This window comes from Oncorhynchus kisutch, linkage group LG4, assembly GCF_002021735.2.
Source record: "Oncorhynchus kisutch isolate 150728-3 linkage group LG4, Okis_V2, whole genome shotgun sequence".
Lineage (NCBI taxonomy): Eukaryota > Metazoa > Chordata > Actinopteri > Salmoniformes > Salmonidae > Oncorhynchus > Oncorhynchus kisutch.
Genome location: NC_034177.2, coordinates 26,552,789 through 26,571,584, shown reverse-complemented (window position 1 = coordinate 26,571,584; position 18,796 = coordinate 26,552,789). Strand labels below are relative to the sequence as shown.

At 41.8% G+C, this 18,796-nt stretch overlaps 1 protein-coding gene across 2 annotated transcripts; it reads left to right on the top strand.

Annotated features, from left to right (window-relative positions):
- Positions 1-7,524: 7,524 nt before the first annotated feature.
- LOC109889312 (interleukin-34-like) lies at positions 7,525-16,653 on the top strand. 2 transcript variants are annotated; one of them, XM_020480658.2, is made up of 7 exons: positions 7,525-7,625; positions 9,322-9,459; positions 11,104-11,207; positions 11,403-11,480; positions 11,711-11,893; positions 11,994-12,156; positions 14,452-16,653. In XM_020480658.2, the coding sequence occupies exons 2-7, from the start codon at positions 9,420-9,422 to the stop codon at positions 14,505-14,507; spliced, it is 624 nt and encodes a 207-aa protein (XP_020336247.1). In that variant the 5' UTR covers positions 7,525-7,625; positions 9,322-9,419; the 3' UTR covers positions 14,508-16,653. The 2 variants fall into 2 exon arrangements, with proteins under 2 accessions (XP_020336247.1, XP_020336246.1); XM_020480657.2 differs by lacking the exon at positions 7,525-7,625 and adding an exon at positions 7,701-8,132.
- Positions 16,654-18,796: the final 2,143 nt, after the last annotated feature.

Below are 18,796 nucleotides of genomic sequence, written 5' to 3'. Positions count from 1 at the left end.
GGACATTGAAATATCATATTTTATATTTCCAGATAAGGCACTGATGCCCAACTATACTGACATCGATTTAGCAGTGGGTTATGCTGAGTCACTTCTCCTTTTCATTTCAACGTGTCATTCAACAGCAGAACATTATACTATCATGCCATTGTTGAGGTTTGTGTTGTGCCATTCTTGAGGTTGGTAAGATTGCCAGGAACATACAGTGCATTAGGAAAGTATTCAGACCCCATTACTTTTTCCACATTTTTTTTTTTTTTTCATTTTACCTTTCATTTAACCAGGCAAGTCAGTTAAGAACAAATTCTTATTTTCAATGACGGCCTAGGAACAGTGGGTTAACTACCTGTTCAGGGGCAGAACGACAGATTTGTACCTTGTCAGCTTGGGGGTATGAACTTGCAACCTTCCGGTTACTAGTCCAACGCTTTAACCACTAGGCTACCCTTTAAAAACATTTTTTTATTCCTTAACAATCTACACAGAATATCCCATAGTGACAAAGCAAAAACAGTTTTTTATACATTTTTGCAAAAGTATTAAAAAATCATAATACATATCTCAAGTATTCAGAACCTTCACTGAGTACTTTGTTGAGGCCCCTTAGGCAGCGATTACAACCTTGATTCTTGGGTATGACGTTACAAGATGGACACACTTTTGTATTTGGGAAGTTTCTCCCATTCTTCTCTGCAGATCCTCTCAAGCTCTGTCAGGTTGGATGGGGAGCGTAACTGTACAGCTGTTTTCAGGTCTCTCCAGAGATGTTCAAGTCCGGGCTCTGGCTGGGCCATTCACGGACATTCAGAGACTTGTCCCAAAGCCACTCCTGCTTTGTCCTGGCTGTGTGCGTATGGTTGTTGTCCTGTTGGAAGATGAACCTTAGCCCCAGTCTGAGGTCCTGAGCGCTCCGGAGCAGGTTTTCATGAAGGATCTCTGTATTTTGCTCCGTTCGTCTTTTCCTCTGACTAGTCTCCCTGACGCTAAAAAACATCCCCACAGTATGATGCTGCCACCACCATGCTTCACCGTAGGGATAGTGCCAGGTTTCCCCCAGATGTGACACTTGGCATTCAGGCCAAAGAGTTGAATCTTAGTTTCATCATACAAATCTTATTTCTGATGTTTTGAAAGCCCTTTAGGTGCCTTTTGGCAAACTCCAAGCGGGTTGTCTTTGTGCCTTTTACTGAGGTGTGGCTTCAGTCTGGCCACTCTACCATAACGGTCAGATTGGTGGAGTGCTGCAGAGATGTTTGTCCTTCTGGAAGGTTCTCCCAACTCCACAGAGGAACTCTGGAGCTCTGTCAGAGTGACCATCGGGTTCTTGGTCACCTCCCTGACCAAGGCCCTTCTCCCCCGATTGCTCAGTTTGGCAGGGCGGCCAGCTCTAGGAAGAGTCTTAGTTGTTCCAAACTTCTTCCATATAAGAATGATGGAGCCCACTGTCTTCTTGGGGACCTTCAATGCTGCAGAAATGTTTTTGTACCCTTCCCCAGATCTGTGCCATGTTAAAACATCATTTCTGCTGGCCAGGGAAAGACTTCCCAAATATGCACAAATGCATGCATTTTTTTGCATAAAAAGTTGTACTTGGTAAGCTGTCTCAGACATTTCTTCAGTTTAATAGGTTGTGTCTTCTTATTTATTTCAATGTGTTCTAAAGTAAATTCAAACATCCTGATGTAACTGCAAGCAATAATTCAAACATTAGAAGACTAACTACTGAGCACCAGGGTCGTTCCACTTAGACCCTGTCCCTATTTTGAGGGTGTAAGGATGCTGAAGATGGACATTTCCATCACTGGAGAGTCATTGGTCTCCATCTTCTGGGACTTCCCCCCTGATGTCAGTTTGTCTGGACTAGCAGATGATGTAAAGAGAGTGTCTCTTGGCCCGCTGCCTGAAATCTCAAATGAGGGTGCATCTCAATTGTCTAAAGGGGCTTCCTCTCCTTGATCTTCATTGATCGTGATGTGAAAACATCAAATAAAACAATATTATGTATCAGAGGTGTTTGCTTTCACCAGCATGTTTTCACACAGAGCAAATGATGGGAAGGAAACAAGGGGGTGATGATGCTACCCACTCCTACTAGTGTGATGACATTTATTACATTCTTATTATGCCTAGACTTTGATCTTACAGCTAACTAACGGATTATAATAATGAATGGACTTGGGTCAGAGGGCAAATTAATTTCAGCCAACACCTGAATATTCCTTAAACTGGAACATACAGCTGTTGAAATTTGACTAAAAACCAACTAACCACTCCTGAAGCCATTGAGGTACTGTATTATTTGCCAGATCTTGTCATTCCTGCCCACCTCACTACCATGAGATAAAGGCCAAAGAATCCATAATGATCCACATGTGCGTTTGAGGTGGGATAATTTGGTACCCTAACTGTACCATTTATTTCTGTATAGTCGTCTGTTAGTGGGGCAAATTACATTGTTTTTAATGTTACTCCTTAATCACTCTGGTAAAATAGTTTTTAGTGTACTTTTAACAGAGCTGAGATTTACTTCAAAGTGCAAAGTGTAGCAATACAGATAACATCAGTTATTGATACAGACATGGTGGCATAGCAGGAAGATGGGAATGCTGTGAGCCAAGAGGTAGAGAGATGAAATCCCAGTTGAAGACATGTTGAATACGAATTACTGTATAAATGAACATGCACAATGTAATCATGTACAGTCATGGCCAAAAGTTTTCAAAATGAAACCAATATACATTTTCAAAGTCTGCTGCCTCAGTTTGTATGATGGCAATTTGCATATACTCCAGAATGTTATGAAGAGTGATCAGATGAATTGCAATTAATTGCAAAGTCCCTCTTTGCCATGCAAATGAACTGAATCCCCAAAAAACATTTCCACTGCATTTCAGCCCTGGCACAAAAGGACCAGCTGACATCATGTCAGTAATTCTCTCATTAACACAGGTGTGAGTGTTGACGAGGACAAGGCTGGAGATCACTCTGTCATGCTGATTGAGTTCGAATAACAGATTGGAAGCTTAAAAATGAGGGTGGTGCTTGGAATCATTGTTCTTCCTCTATCAACCATGGTTACCTGCAAGGAAACACGTGCTGTCATCATTGCTTTGCACAAAAAGGGCTTCACAGGCAAGGATATTGCTGCCAGTACGATTGCACCTAAATCAACCATTTATCGGATAATCAAGAACTTCAAGGAGAGTGGTTCAATTGTTCTGAAGGCTTCAGGGCGCCCAAGAAAGTCCAGCAAGTGCCAGGACCGTCTCCTAAAGTTGATTCAGCTGCGGGATCGGGGCACCACCAGTACAAAGTTTTCTCAGGAATGGCAGCAGGCAGGTGAGGCGAAGACTTTTGGAGGATGGCCTAGTGTCAAGAAGTGCAGCAAAGAAACCACTTCTCTCCAGGAAAAACATCAGGGACAGACTGATATTCTGCAAAAGGTACAGGGATTGGACTGCTAAGGACTGGGGTAAAGTCATTTTCTCTGATGAATCCCCTTTCTGATTGTTTGGGGCATTCGGAAAAAAGCTTGTCGGGAGAAGAAAGGTGAGCGCTACCATCAGTCCTGTGTCATGCCAACAGTAAAGCATTCTGAGACCATTCATGTGTGGGGTTACTTCTCAGCCAAGGGAGTGGGCTCACTCACAATTTTTCCTAAGAACACAGCCATGAATAAAGAATGGTACCAACACATCCTCAGAGAGCAACTTCTCCCAACCATCCAGGAACAGTTTGATGACAAACAATTCCTTTTCCAGCATGATAGAGCACCTTGCCATAAGGCAAAAGTGATAACTAAGTGGTTCGGGGAATAAAACATCGATATTTTGGGTCCATGGCCAGGAAACTCCCCAGACTTTAATCCCATTGAGAACTTGTGGTCAATCCTCAAGAGGTGGGTGGACAAACAAAAACCCACAATTCTGACAAACTCCAAGCATTGATTATGCAAGAATGGGCTGCCATCAGTCAGGATGTGGCCCAGAAGTTAATTGACAGCGTGCCAGGGCAGATTGCAGAGGTCTTGAAAAAGAAGGGTCAACACTGCAAATATTGACTCTTTGCATCAACTTCATGTAATTGTCAATAAATCCTTTGACACTTATGAAATGCTTGTAATTATACTTCAGTATTCCATAGTAATATCTGACATAAATATCTAAAGACACTGAGGCAGCAAACTTAGTGAAAATGAATATATACACTGCTCAAAAAAATAAAGGGAACACTAAAATAACACATCCTAGATCTGAATGAATGAAATATTCTTAAGTACTTTTTTCTTTACGTAATTGAATGTGCTGACAACAAAATCACACAAAAATTATCAATGGAAATCAAATGTATCATCCCATGGAGGTCTGGATTTGGAGTCACACTCAAAATTAAAGTGGAAAATCACACTACAGGCTGATCCAACTTTGATTTAATGTCCTTAAAACAAGTCAAAATGAGGCTCAGTAGTGTGTGTGGCTTCCACGTGCATTTATGACCTCCCTACAACACCTGGACATGCTCCTGATGAGGTAGCGGATGGTCTCCTGAGGGATCTCCTCCCAGACCTGGACTAAAGCATCCGCCAACTCCTGGACAGTCTGTGGTGCAACGTGGCGTTGGTGGATGGAGCGAGACATGATGTCCCAGATGTGCTCAATTGGATTCAGGTATGGGGAACGGGCGGGCCAGTCCATAGCATCAATGCCTTCCTCTTTCAGGAACTGCTGACACTCTCCAGCCACATGAGGTCTAGCATTGTCTTGCATTAGGAGGAACCGAGGGCCAACCGCACCAGCATATGGTCTCACAAGGGGTCTGAGGATCTCATCTCGGTACCTAATGGCAGTCAGTCTACCTCTGGCGAGCACATGGAGGGCTGTGCGGCCCCCCAAAGAAATACCACCCCACACTATGACTGACCCAACGCCAAACCGGTCATGCTGGAGGATGTTGCAGGCAGCAGAACCACGGCGTCTCCAGACTCTGTCACGTCTGTCACGTGCTCAGTGTGAACCTGCTTTCATCTGTGAAGAGCACAGGGCGCCAGTGGCGAATTTGCCAATCTTGGTGTTCTCTGGCAAATGCCAAATGTCCTGCACGGTGTTGGGCTGTAAGCACAACCCCCACCTGTGGACGTCGGGCCCTCATACCACCCTCATGGAGTCTGTTTCTGACCGTTTGAGCAGACACATGCACATTTGTGGCCTGCTGGAGGTAATTTTGCAGGGCTCTGGCAGTGCTCCTCCTGCCTCTCCTTGCACAAAGGCAGAGGTAGCGGTCCTGCTGCTGGGTTGTTGCCCTCCTACGGCCTCCTCCACGTCTCCTGATGTACTGGCCCGTCTCCTGGTAGCGCCTCCATGCTCTGGACACTACGCTGACAGACACAGCAAACCTTGCCACAGCTCGCATTGATGTTCTATCCTGGATGAGCTGCACTACCTGAGCCACTTGTGTGGGTTGTAGACTCCGTTTCATGCTACCTCTAGAGTGAAAGCACCGCCAGCATTCAAAAGTGACCAAAACATCAGCCAGGAAGCATAGGAACTGAGAAGTGGTCTGTGGTCACCACCTTTTGAGCAGTGTATATATTTGTTTTTTTGGCCACGACTGTACAGTGCATTCAGAAAGTATTAAGACTTTTTCCACATTCTGTTATGTTACAGCCTTATTCTAAAATTGCTCAAATATTTTTTTTATCATCAATCTACACACAATACCCCATAATGACAAAGCAAAAACAGGTTTTTACTTTTTTTTGCAAATATATTTAAAAAAAACAACAGATACCTTATTTACATAAGTATTCAGACCCTTTGCTATGAGACTCGAAATTGAGCTCGGGTGCATCCTGTTTCCATTGATCATCCTTGATGTTTCTACAACTTGATTGGAGTCCACCTCTGGTAAAGTAAATTAATTGGAAATGATTAGAAAAGGAACACACCTGTCTATATAAGGTCCCACAGTTAACAGTGCATGTTGGAGCATAAACCAAGGCATGAGGTCGAAGGAATTATCCGTAGAGCTCCGAGACAGATTGTATCGAGGCACAGATCTGGGGAAAGGATACCAAAACGTTTCTGCAGCATTGAAGGTCTCAAAGAACACAGTGGCCTCCATCATTCTTAAATTGAATAAGTTTGGAACAACCAAGAATCTTCCTAGAACTGGCTGCCTGGCCAAACTGAGCAATCGGGGGAGAAGGGCCTTAGTCAAGGAGGTGACCAAGAACCCAATGGTCACTCTGATAGAGTTCCAGAGTTCCTCTGTGGAGATGGGAGAACCTTCCAGAAGGACAACCATCTCTGCAGCACTCCACCAATCTGGCCTTTATGGTATGGCTAGATGGAAGCCATTCCTCAGTAAAAGGCACATGACAGACCGCTTGAAGTTTGCCAAAAGGCAGCTAAAGGACTCCGACCATGAGAAACAAGATTATCTGGTATGATGAAACCAAAATTGAACTCTTTGGCCTGAATACCAAGCGTCATGTCTGGAGGAATCCTGGCACCATCCCTATGGTGAAGCATGGTGGTGGCAGCACACAGCCTAGACAATGCAGGAGTGGCTTTGGGACAAGTCTCTGAATATCCTTGAGTGGCCCAGCCAGAGCCCGGACTTGAACCCAATTGAACATCTCTGGAGAGACCTGAAAATAGCTGTGCAGTGACGCTACCCATCCAACCTGACAGAGCTTGAGAGGATCTGCAGAAAAGAATGGGAGAAACTCTCCAAATACAGGTGTGCCAGGCTATAGCGTCATACCTAAGAAGTCTCAAGGCTGTAATCGCTGCCAAAGGTGCTTCAACAAAGTACCAAGTAAAGGCTCTGAATACAAATATGTAAATTGACAATTGAAAACATTGTATGTTAAAATCAGTGTGTGTTTGCGTGCGTGTGTGCGTAACTAATGCTAAAATAATCATTTATATTTGAATGAACATGTCAGACAAATTAAGCAAACACATCATTTTAAATTGACTACATTTTTGCCTATGTTTTTTCATACATTTCTTCATGGTGGAGCTAAGTTTGGCGTGCTAGTAGATACCCATAGACTTCCATTCATTGCATCAACGCTAGTTAGCATTGACTCGTCAGACAACCTCTAAATTCCTTCATACTGGACACATAGACATAAAGATTGTATCATCTGACTCTGGGGAAGTAGATGAAGGGCATCATTGCCCAAATGGCAAAGTATCCCTTTAAGTTCAGGTAATAATTTGACTGAAAAGTTGAGTAAACAAACAAAGCTGTAGAACCAGCTACTTAATAATATTTAGTTGAAACAACTATTTTTTTTTAAATGACAGTGTATGCTGGTTGTATTTATAAAGCCATTTTACATCAGCAGTTGTCACAAAGTGCTTATACAGATACCCAGCCTAATAGTCCAAAGAGCAAGCAACGCAGATGTCGAAGCTCTGTGGCTAGTAAAAACTCCCTCGAAAGGCGGGAACCTAGGATGACACCTAGAGAGGAACCAGCCTCTGAAGAGTGGCCAGAGAGAGAGAGAGAGAGAGAGATGCAAGACAGTGATGTGTGAATGTCATGCAATGATGTGATTGTGAATACATCGCACACATGCCTGGACCAGTGACTTTTGAGCACATGGGAAAGTTGTAAGCCTATATGGACACTAACGTGGAGTCCTGTCCTCGCCTACAATTATTAAACGCAAAGAATGTTTCAGGGGGCAGTCTGGTCAGGGATGAGAGAGCATTATTTGAGATTGGAAAGTGAAAGTAAAAAACCCGTGACATCTGGGCCTGTAGAAGCAAGTTTTTTTAACAGGCTCTGCCCTCATTCGGAGCTGCTGCTGGAGACGAACAGATTAGCAATGATTTTTTTCTCATTTTGAAGAGCTGGTCGCCAAAGAGGGCAAGAGGCTTCGGTTATTTTCCTAAATTCGCTTTGGTCTGAGACGGGTTTTTGTTCTGGGTGTTGCCACACTCAGATAATCTGTTGAAGACGACACATCGTGCCAATGTCACTGTCCGGATTAACGCACGCGTTGTTTCCCAGATTTGTAAATCATTTGTGTGGGGCATGTGTGCTTTTGATCGTTGCTGCTGCGGGTTATTCTGAAGATACTGGATTGTTGAAGTGACGGGTTTCGGTTGTTACAGGTGTGATTGTGCAAGTTTGAATATTGAATTCGAGTTTGTTACGCTTTGCGCAAATATTGGAACTGCTGGGTTTCATAGGCTGCTGCGCTGCCCACTTTTGTTATACAGTCATACATATTGTTATTAAAAGATAATAAATATGTTGACGATATTATGCTATGCATTTTATTGTTACATACAGTACCATGTGTGTCCAGACATGTGTCATTTTGGCACTGTCCTCCACCTTTCTATAAATTGCAGCTATGATGTGTGATTCATTTTCTTGATATCAATTGTATCATTTTCCATCATTTTTTGGGGGAAACTGATGGAAATTCACATGTGAATGAATAATCACATCATTCACATTCGGTGTACATAGACCCACATTTGAACTTGATGACGGTCTCTCTAGATTGCAAATGAATTATTAATAGATTGTATCACTGATATATTAACCTTACTTAACAACGTTGTATTTATAAATCTGTAATAACCGTATTATATTGGCGTTACTGCACGTGAATGTGCGTTATAGATACATTATTCGAATTATTATTTAATTGACAAAGATAGCAGAGCATTTACAGACATCTATTGTAATAATTCCTGCTTAAGTGAGGGAAAGTCATTACTAGAGTGGAGTTCTTTATGCACTGGTTTTGGCAATGCAGTACTTTAAACTTCAAACTCAGCTAATGACCCATGTCTCCTTTTGACATAAAGTGGTTGGTGTCCTAGATGTACACGTGTGTCTGCCATGAAATATCAGCTTAAACTGTACATTGCTTATTTCCTGTCCGTTCAACCTGAAAATCTCAGAGGAAGGCCTTGATGCTGGTACATAAAGCGTAATAAAGAGCAGTGGTACTAGCAAGAGCAGTGGTACTAGCAAGAGCAGTGGTACTAGCAAGAGCAGTGGTACTAGCAAGAGCAGTGGTACTAGCAAGAGCAGTGGTACTAGGAAGAGCAGTGGTACTAGCAAGAGCAGTGGTACTAGCAAGAGCAGTGGTACTAGGAAGAGCAGTGGTACTAGGAAGAGCAGTGGTACTAGCAAGAGCAGTGTGGGGTTATTTCTTTTTTCTCTGTTCTTTTCAACTTGACAAGGGTACTGTGTTTGTAGCTATTCAGAAAAAATCTCATTAATACCAATGAAGAAAGTGCATGTTGAAATATCTAAAAATGCCTCTCTGTGTTGCTGTTACAGGCTAACACGGAGCGAAAAGGGCCTGGTGGTGCTCTGGAACAGTGTGGGCTCTGAGTCGGAGGCCTCCAGCGTGTGTAGACAGGGACCTCATTTGGACTATGTGCCGGCCAACAACCTGGCTCCTGGGTGGGCTATTCGGTAAGAGAAGTGCTGTGGTGTATGTTCATGTGTGAAGAATTACGTAACAGGCTAGAGTCTTCTTGACATATTGTTGGGAAAGAATCTAGCTTCCAAATGTAGTGGGGTCAGAACTGAGATGATGTTTAGTTTGACATCATGGATGTTATTCCTGGTTTCATTAATAAGTTATGCTTTTGTTGCAATGGGCTGGGTGAGACCTCATCACATCAACCACTTATACGTTTAAAGCTAAGAGGCCCTTAATAGTGTGAGGAAGTACATCTGTCAGTGGAGACCATTGAGAATTGTTTGTACCATGCGCGCGTTCAGCAACTGAGCCCCAGTTTGTCTTTGGAGAGTGAGAGTGCTAAATCTAATTAAGATTTAAGAGATGATAGTGCTCTCTGTAAACTGAACAACTATTACCATAAATGAGGTATATGAATATCTGATGTTTGAGCTCCTGACTGTATATGGTCTTGTTTGGTGTATACAGATTGTGCGGTGAGGCATATTCCTAGTGCTTTGTGAAGTGTGTTGTGAGGTCTTGGAGACTTTGCTGACTCGGAGTCTCTATACAGCCGTCTGCATCCAAGCCCTGGCCCACAGTATCTAACCACACAGTGATCAACAATAGACTAGCTTTGGACTGCATGCCACCACTCATTCTGCCCCAGGCTATGTACAGCCAGAGCTAGTTACTCCTGAGAAAAAAATACCCTTTTGTCAAAACAGGCACTTACGGTCTCAATCTGAGTGTAGACCACAGGACCAAACCGAAAACTCCTGTGTTCACAAACACAACAGCAAAAATGTTGTGCTGACCGTGACTGTGTATCCTGCCCTTGCATGCAGATTATGGTCCGTGGTATAATGGAGTTTACCAACTATTTTTTTTGCCCAACAGTTTATCCACCTTTTGCAGAAAAATGCATTGAAAATATAGGCAGTGCTGCTTTTTTCCCCACTGCGACCGGCATTTTTTTTCCCACTACAAAAGTTGCTATCTAGAACCTAAAAGGGTCCTTTGGCTGTCCCCATAAGATAGCACTTTATAGATGTTTTTTGGTACTAGGTAAAAACCCTTTTAGGTTTCATGTCAAAGGGTTATACCTTGAACCCAAAAGGGTTCTACCTGGAACCAAAAAGTGTTCTCCTATGGGGACAGCCGAAGAACCCTTTTTGAACCCATTTTTCTAAGAGTGTACATCACTGATTATGGTGAAGCGTTTTAGAGGAGATTATTGTTGTGTGAAAATTAAGGTGTTTACTCAGTATTATAATCTGGCTCAGATGGGGCTCTCCCTTAGATTGGTGGATTCTCAGTGAGATAATGAGTCTGATGGAAAGAAGAGGTCATATTTCAGCGTAATTAATTTTAGCACAGTAACCAGCCAGCCACAGAGGTCTAGCTAGGAGCGATGGTCTGTCTTTGCACTGTGAGAGATGTCTCAATGTCTTTACTCATCTGAGTTCAGTTCTCACACCATTATACCACTTCAATGGTGGTGGTAAAAAATAAATAATAATTTAAAAAACACCAAATTAGTGCACTAGGCCTTTATTACTCAGGAATGAGCAGAGAAAAATACTTGGGTAGCTATCCAGGAACAGTGTTGGAGAACCCTGTATAATATGATATGTGTGTTGTGCCCCCTGTAGGTTTGATGTGGGTAATACCGGTTTTGATGACACCCACAACATTGGCCCAGTGCAAGTCGTTGAAGACATTGGAAACAAAACTCACCGACAGAAGACGTAACTTTGTAAGAATGGTTCAGGATATCAAGACAGTGACTTGCAAGTTTGGAATATGAATGAAATTAGACACATTAGGGAAGACTAGTGCATGGATCACTGCACAGAATAATCATATTGAAAGTTGATAGATGTGGAAAAGAAAGGTGGTGTTTTTTTGTACAAACACAATCTGACACCAAAATCTTTCCTGTCTTTAACAGAAGCACAATTTCCCCATTAATTACACCATCAAAGTTCACTATGAAGAGATCTTCAAACTCTGCAACATCAGCAGGCTGGTGAGTCCCTCCCTTTGTTTCCTTATCATTATCACTCTTCTAACTTGTTCAGTCATATGAAAAATCAACATATCATACCATCCACTCACTCACCCTTCATCTACTTTGCTTCCTTATTCTCCTTCCTTTATCTCCAACCTTCACTCTTATCACTCTATACATCTCTAGCTGTTCCTCCTCCTATCCCGCTCCCCACTACGTCACTTTATCTCTTTTCTGTGTCCCTCCAGAGGGTGAGGGTGGTGGATCTGGAGGAGGGGGACCTGCAGGATGTGTGGCTGTTGGTCAACCAGGAGGTGTTGAAGAGAATCTTGAGGGTCCTGCCAGAGAGACATCCCTCCTACAAGTACACCTCCGATCTGGAAGACCTCTTCAGGAAGATCCAGCAGGTGTTCCCACCACAGAGTGATGAGGTGTGTAAGACTGGCCATCGTGTCACTGTCACTGCTCTGCTCATCTCTCTGTGGACAAACTTAACTCATAATGGTCATGTACTGTATGTTTACCTCTCAGAGAGAGCCCCCAGAGCGAATAGAGGAGATCTACAATAGAGTGAAGGAGCCCAACTCAAAAGGGTGGAGGTTCGTGACCCCCAAATCCCTGTTGGATAACTGCTATAGGACAATGCACTGTCTCTTCAAAAACTGCTTTCCCAGTGAAGATGGAGAGCAAGACTGTGAGTGCGCTTCACTCCCTTATTATATTTCCTGTCTTCTATTACCTCTTACCTCTACCCTAACCTCTCTATGTTGGCAATTTCCCAGGAACACAAACCTACTCAACTGGTTTGGCATGTTGTGTCAATTGTATCTCTTCAGTGTCTGTAGACACTAAGTTGTTCTTATTCAACACTGTTTAAAGAGAGATAGTTGTGTGTGCCACAGGTTCCCATGAGGTCTCTGCCTTAAAAGGAGAGTGACTTGGACAGGCCTGTTAATATCTCATGTTAGCCTATTCATGAATCATTTACACATCCTATATACGTTAACACATGACTGTATCATTCACTTTTAACCACACATGTTAATTGCATCAGCACCTCTTAAGGTACAGTGGGGCAAAAAAGCATTTAGTCAGCCACCAATTGTGCAAGTTCTCCCACTTAAAAAGATGAGAGAGGCCTGTAATTTCCATCATAGGTACACTTCAACTATGACAGACAAAATCACATTGTAGGATTTTTAATGAATTTATTTGCAAATTATGGTGGAAAATAAGTATTTGGTCAATTACAAAAGTTTATCTCAATACTTTGTTATATACCCTTTGTTGACAATGACGATGGTCAAACGTTTTCTGTAAGTCTTCACAAGGTTTTCACACACTGTTGCTGGTATTTTGGCCCATTCCTCCATGCAGATCTCCTTTAGAGCAGTGATGTTTTGGGGCTGTTGCTGGGCAACACAGACTTTCAACTCCCTGCAAAGATTTTCTATGGGGTTGAGATCTGGAGACTGGCTAGGCCACTCCAGGACCTTGAAATGCTTCTTACGATGCCACTCCTTCGTTGCCCGGGTGGTGTGTTTGGGATCATTGTCATGCTGAAAGACCCAGCCACGTTTCATCTTCAATGCCCTTGCTGATGGAAGGAGGTTTTCACTCAAAATCTCACGATACATGGCCCCATTCAATCTTTCCTTTACACGGATCAGTCGTCCTGGTCCCTTTGCAGAAAAACAGCCCCAAAGCATGATTTTTCCACCCCCATGCTTCACAGTAGGTATGGTGTTCTTTGGATGCAACTCAGCATTCTTTGTCCTCCAAACACGACGAGTTGAAAAATTATATTATATTTTGGTTTCATCTGACCATATGACATTCTCCCAATCTTGTTCTGGATCATCCAAATGCTCTCTAGCAAACTTCAGACGGGCCTGGACATATACTGGCTTAAGCAGGGGGACACGTCTGGCACTGCAGGATTTGAGTCCCTGGCAGTGTAGTGTTTTACTGATGGTAGGCTTTGTTACTTTGGTCCCAGCACTCTGCAGGTCATTCACTAGGTCCCCCTGTGTGGTTCTGGGATTTTTGCTCACCGTTCTTGTGATCATTTTGACCCCACGGGGTGAGATCTTGCGTGGAGCCCCAGATCGAGGGAGATTATCAGTGGTCTTGTATGTCTTCCATTTCCTAATAATTGCTCCCACAGTTGATTTCTTCAAACCGAGCTGCTTACCTTTTGCAGATTCAGTCTTCCCAGCCTGGTGCAGGTCTACAATTTTGTTTCTGGTGTCCTTTGACAGCTCTTTGGTCTTGGCCATAGTGGAGTTTGGAGTGTGACTGTTTGAGGTTGTGGACAGGTGTCTTTTAAACTGATAACAAGTTCAAACAGGTGCCATTAATACAGGTAACGAGTGGAGGACAGAGGATCTTGAAGAAGAACTTACAGGTCTGTGAGAGCCAGAAATCTTGCTTGTTTGTAGGTGACCAAATACTTATTTTACACCATAATTTGCAAATAAATTCATTAACAATCCTATAATGTGATTTTCTGGATATTTTTTTCTCATTTTGTCTGTCATAGTTGAAGTGTTGAAAATTACAGACCTCTCTCATCTTTTTAAGTGGGAGAACTTGCACAATTGGGGGCTGACTAAATACTTTTTTGCCCCACTGTATATTTGTTCCCTGTTTTACAGAGAGATCAGTAGAGTTGTTGAGGCTAGAGCACATCTGTTAACAATTTAATAGAAGGAAAACATAAGGCATGAAGGAGTATAAAGCACTCATGTGCAGAACATGAGTCATGAATATGAAAAAACATTAGAAGAAAAAACAGCAACAATGTTGTAACACACATGTTGGATTGGTTTAGTGCTTAGTTCATGGCTAGGATGTTCAAAGCAGGCCCATAAACGTTTATTGAAGTGTCACTGATCACTCAAAATAGTTTGTATGCTTTTATCAGAAATATTTAGACATGATTTTAAGATGATTGATCTCAGTCACTTAAACTATTTTCTTACTTCAGATTGTAGCGCTCTTCACTGGCGGAAGGGCAGAAAGAGACAACTACAGGAAACCTGAGGAGGACGTTAATTTCCAAACATTGCAAATATACACTGAGTGTAAAAAACATTAAGTACACCTTCTTAATATTTAGTTGCACCCCATCCATTTCTGCCCTCAGAACAGCCTCAATTCGTTAGAGCTTGTTGACTCCAATGCTTCCCACATTTGTGTCAAGTTGGCTGGATGTCCTTTGGGTGGTGAACCATTCTTGATACACACAAGAAACTGTTGAGCGTGAAAAACCCAGCAGCGTTGTAGTTCTTGACACAAACCAGTGCACCTGGCACCTACCACCATACCCTGTTCAAAGGCACTTAAATATTTTGTCTTGTCCATTCACACTCTGAATGGCACACATACACAATCAATGTCTCAATTGTCTCAAGGCTTAATCATTCTTTAACCTGTCTCCCCCCCTTCATTTACACTAATTGAAGTGGTTTTAGCTAACACGTGACATCGATAAGGGATCATAGCTTTCACCTGGATTCACCTGTTCAGTCTGTCATGGAAAGAGCAGGTGTTCATAATGTTTTGTACACTCAGTGTATGTCCAATGTTGCAGTTGAGCTGTATGTCATACCCCTCCCGTGTGAAGTTCTGATGTTGTTGCACCAACAATATGCCCTGAAAACTATTACCAACGGTATGCAACCCAAACTTCATCTGTTGTTATGGATGCCACAGTAAATACATTCCCTGTGGACTTTGCAGCTTTATCCACACACTGTTATTATCACAGCTTGCCTACAGTTTTGTTTACTTATCATTCTTTGCCTCCTATGTTGTATAGTACTTTGAAAGAGATATTTTATAGTTTTCATATGTGTACTGTAATATATTGTCTGCTGACGTTTATGTTCTGTGTTTTGACAGTTGGATGGTATAGCGCAGGTGGCTATGCTAAAGCAGAGAGCTACAGAGTATGGCATTTCTATACTTTTTTTGCAATCTGGGAACACTTGTTGGTGACAGGTATTAGCAACTGTTGCCAATATATTAAAAAATAATAACAGAACACAATTATAGCTACTTTCAGGACTGTTGTCATTTTCTTTTGCTCAGTTTTAAAAAGAGCATGGCGCTTGCTATGTCAGGATAGTGGGTTTGATTCCCAGGACCACCCATACTTAAAATGTATGCACACATGACTGTAAGTCACTTTGGATAAAAACGTCCACTAAATGGCATATACTGAACAAAAATATAAACACAACATGCAACATGGAATAACTGGGTCATTTTCAGCTTCCAGGAATTGTGTACAGATCCTTGCGACATGGGGCAGTGCATTATCATGCTGAAACATGAGATGATGGCGGCGGGTGAATAGCACGACAATGGGCCTCAGGGTCTCGTCACGGGATCTCTGTGCATTCAAATTGCCATAGATAAAATGCAATTCTGTTCATTGTCCATATTTTATGCCTGCCCATATCCTAATCCCACCGCCACCATGGGGCACTCTGTTCACAACTTTGACATCAGCAAACCGCTCGCCCACACAACCCCATACACGTGGTCTGCGGTTGTGAGGCCAGTTGGACATACTGCCAAATTCTCTAAAATGACATTGGAGGTGGCTTATGGTAGAGAAATTAACATTAAATTCTCTGGCCACAGCTCTGGTGCACATTCCTGCAGTCAGTATGTCAATTGCACACTCACCTTTTATTGTCCCCACCACAAGGTGCACCTGTGTAATGACCATGCTGTTTAATCAGCTTCTTGATATGCCACACCTGTCAGGTGGATGGACTTTCAGGGAAAAGGAGAAATGCTAACTAAGAGGGATGTAAACACATTTGTGCACAAAATCTGAGAGAAATAAGCTTTTGGATGGAAAATGGATGGAAAATTCAGCTCGTGAAACATGGGACCAACACTTTGCGTTAATAATATAGTGAATGTGTTTGACATTTTAAGCAATTATGATTTTTCTTTGTTCTATGTTTTTATAATTGATTTAAGATATTTTGCTGACTTGAGGCTTTGTCAGTGAATTCCAACAATGTCCAGCCACTCATGGTTTTTTCACTGTTTATTGATGCTGAAATAAAGCTATTTGTGCAATCTATTCACAGGTTCAACATGTTGAGAGTTAGGACATGCTGCATTTCTTGTATGGTTACATTAAAATAAAGAGTTTTTATATACACAAGACAGTGTCAAGTTATTTATTTGGAAAGCTATTCATATAATATGTGACAGCCATTGTGAAAAATACATGCCATTGACCATCTGGACATTGTGTTCTCTTTTTTATGTTTAAAAATAAGTTTAATGTCTCCGACATAACTATGATTGGGCAATGTATTTAAAAAAAAAACATTGGATACATTTCAGTTCATTAGAAACCTTGCAAAACTCCACTGCATAAAGTTATTCCCACTGTCGTGTCTTTGGCTATGCCGGATTAAGTGATATGACATGCTATTCTATAAAATATTTTCTCCATAATTAATATTACCTGATTGAGCTAATCATGTAAATGTAATTAACTAGAGAGTCAGGGCACCATGAAATAATATTTATAGAGCTGTTATCTTCCGAATAAACTCTTAAAGACCTAGTAATATTTTACATCAATAGCAGTCAATATTAATCGTCATCTTAATTCAGTTTCATCTGAAAGTTGTTATCTGCACGAACCCTGGCTAACAAGTTGAATCAGCGATACAAAATTGGGTTTAATTATTTATTTACTAAATACCTAACTAATCACACAGAATTACACATACACATAATTAAATCATAACTTGATTACAAATTACGTCAGAAAGGAAAACGTCCCTAGCGAGCAGAACAGTTATGACAGCTTGTTACACAAAAGAAAAGGTCTGGGTTTGAGTGAAAGAGCGGGAAGATTGAGGAACAAAGGGCGAAGCTGTGCTATCGTAAAAATACAGTATCTTATGCATTCTAAATTACCGCCCATTTGGAAAAGGAAAATGCAATAAATATTTACTCTGAGCTGCGCTTCGGTAGGCTGGTGGTAGATGGAAGGCCGTGTTGCCCAACCGAGTCCTTTGTCCTTTGAAGAATGTCTCTGGTGGTCAATTGGATACGTTGTAGTAACGTCGGTGTGTGATAGACGGGATACTCTGTCTGTTCCTTCCTAACCCTCGTTTGCAGCGGCTGTTGCTAACTCAACGGCTAGGAGGTATTACTTCTGTAGTGAATAAGAGTTCAAAGTTCATACCATTCGCAACCAAAGCTCACGCTGATGTTGGCTTCGTTTTGTAGTTATTATCTGAACCATTCTGACATCGGACCGTCGTCCTCAAATCCTCGTAACAGGAGGTTATATTGTCGTCAAGGCTTTATATAGGAAGGGAGAGGAGGGCGTGTTTTAAAAGTTTTATAGCTCATGTCCCTCCACAGGGGCGGGCCACTGATTGAGCAGAGCCCTACCTTATGAAAACCCAAATCTCACATTTTAGAAGCTAAAATCACATTTCCCTATCACGAATAATTTCATATTCAAAAATTTAAATTGAACAACAATTCCATGTGAATCCGATAACTCTAATGTGTAGACTTTCCACTGTAGAGTTTATGTCATCTTATCATTGATGAGAATATCTCAGATGACAACCGAACTGACATCCTATTCATTAAGTACCACCGCATATGTTCAATTGGTCGGATTACCAGAATAGAGTTCATTTCCCCCCACCTTCTGAAGTTCCCAGAATCTCTATGTTAACCAAGGGGTTTGCAAATGTAACATCAGTAGGGTAGAGAGAGGAAATATAGGTATTTATGACTGTCATAAATTACCCCCAGGCTAATGTCATGACACCACTGAGCACTTCACATTTTATCTCAATAGTCAGGTTTACATGTCCACCAATATCCTGCTAAAGTATTCTGTTTTCGATATAAATAAATTTGTGCCAAAAAATTGAGAGTAATAAGCCTTTTGTGTGTATGTAAATTTCTGGGATCTTTTATTTCACCTTATGAAACATGGGACCAACACTTTGGTTATGGGATTTTGATGAATAATGATTAAATGATGTATCCCTTTAACTTAAAACTATAACTAAACAGAATACTACTATGTTACTGTATGGATGTATGAATCTTATTATAATCATAATACTGAATATAATGTGTGTAATTTTAGTCAAGAATTAGAACAAGTGTAACAGGGTTGGTTATGTTTCCACTTGCCTCTAAAGAAATGTGTATTTAATGTTCAAGCATTCTTAGTGGTTAGTTCAAATCTGATGACAATAAGGTGTGTTGTGATTGTCCCCGCTTGCAGATAGGGGGAGATCGCGAACGTCAGGTCTCCC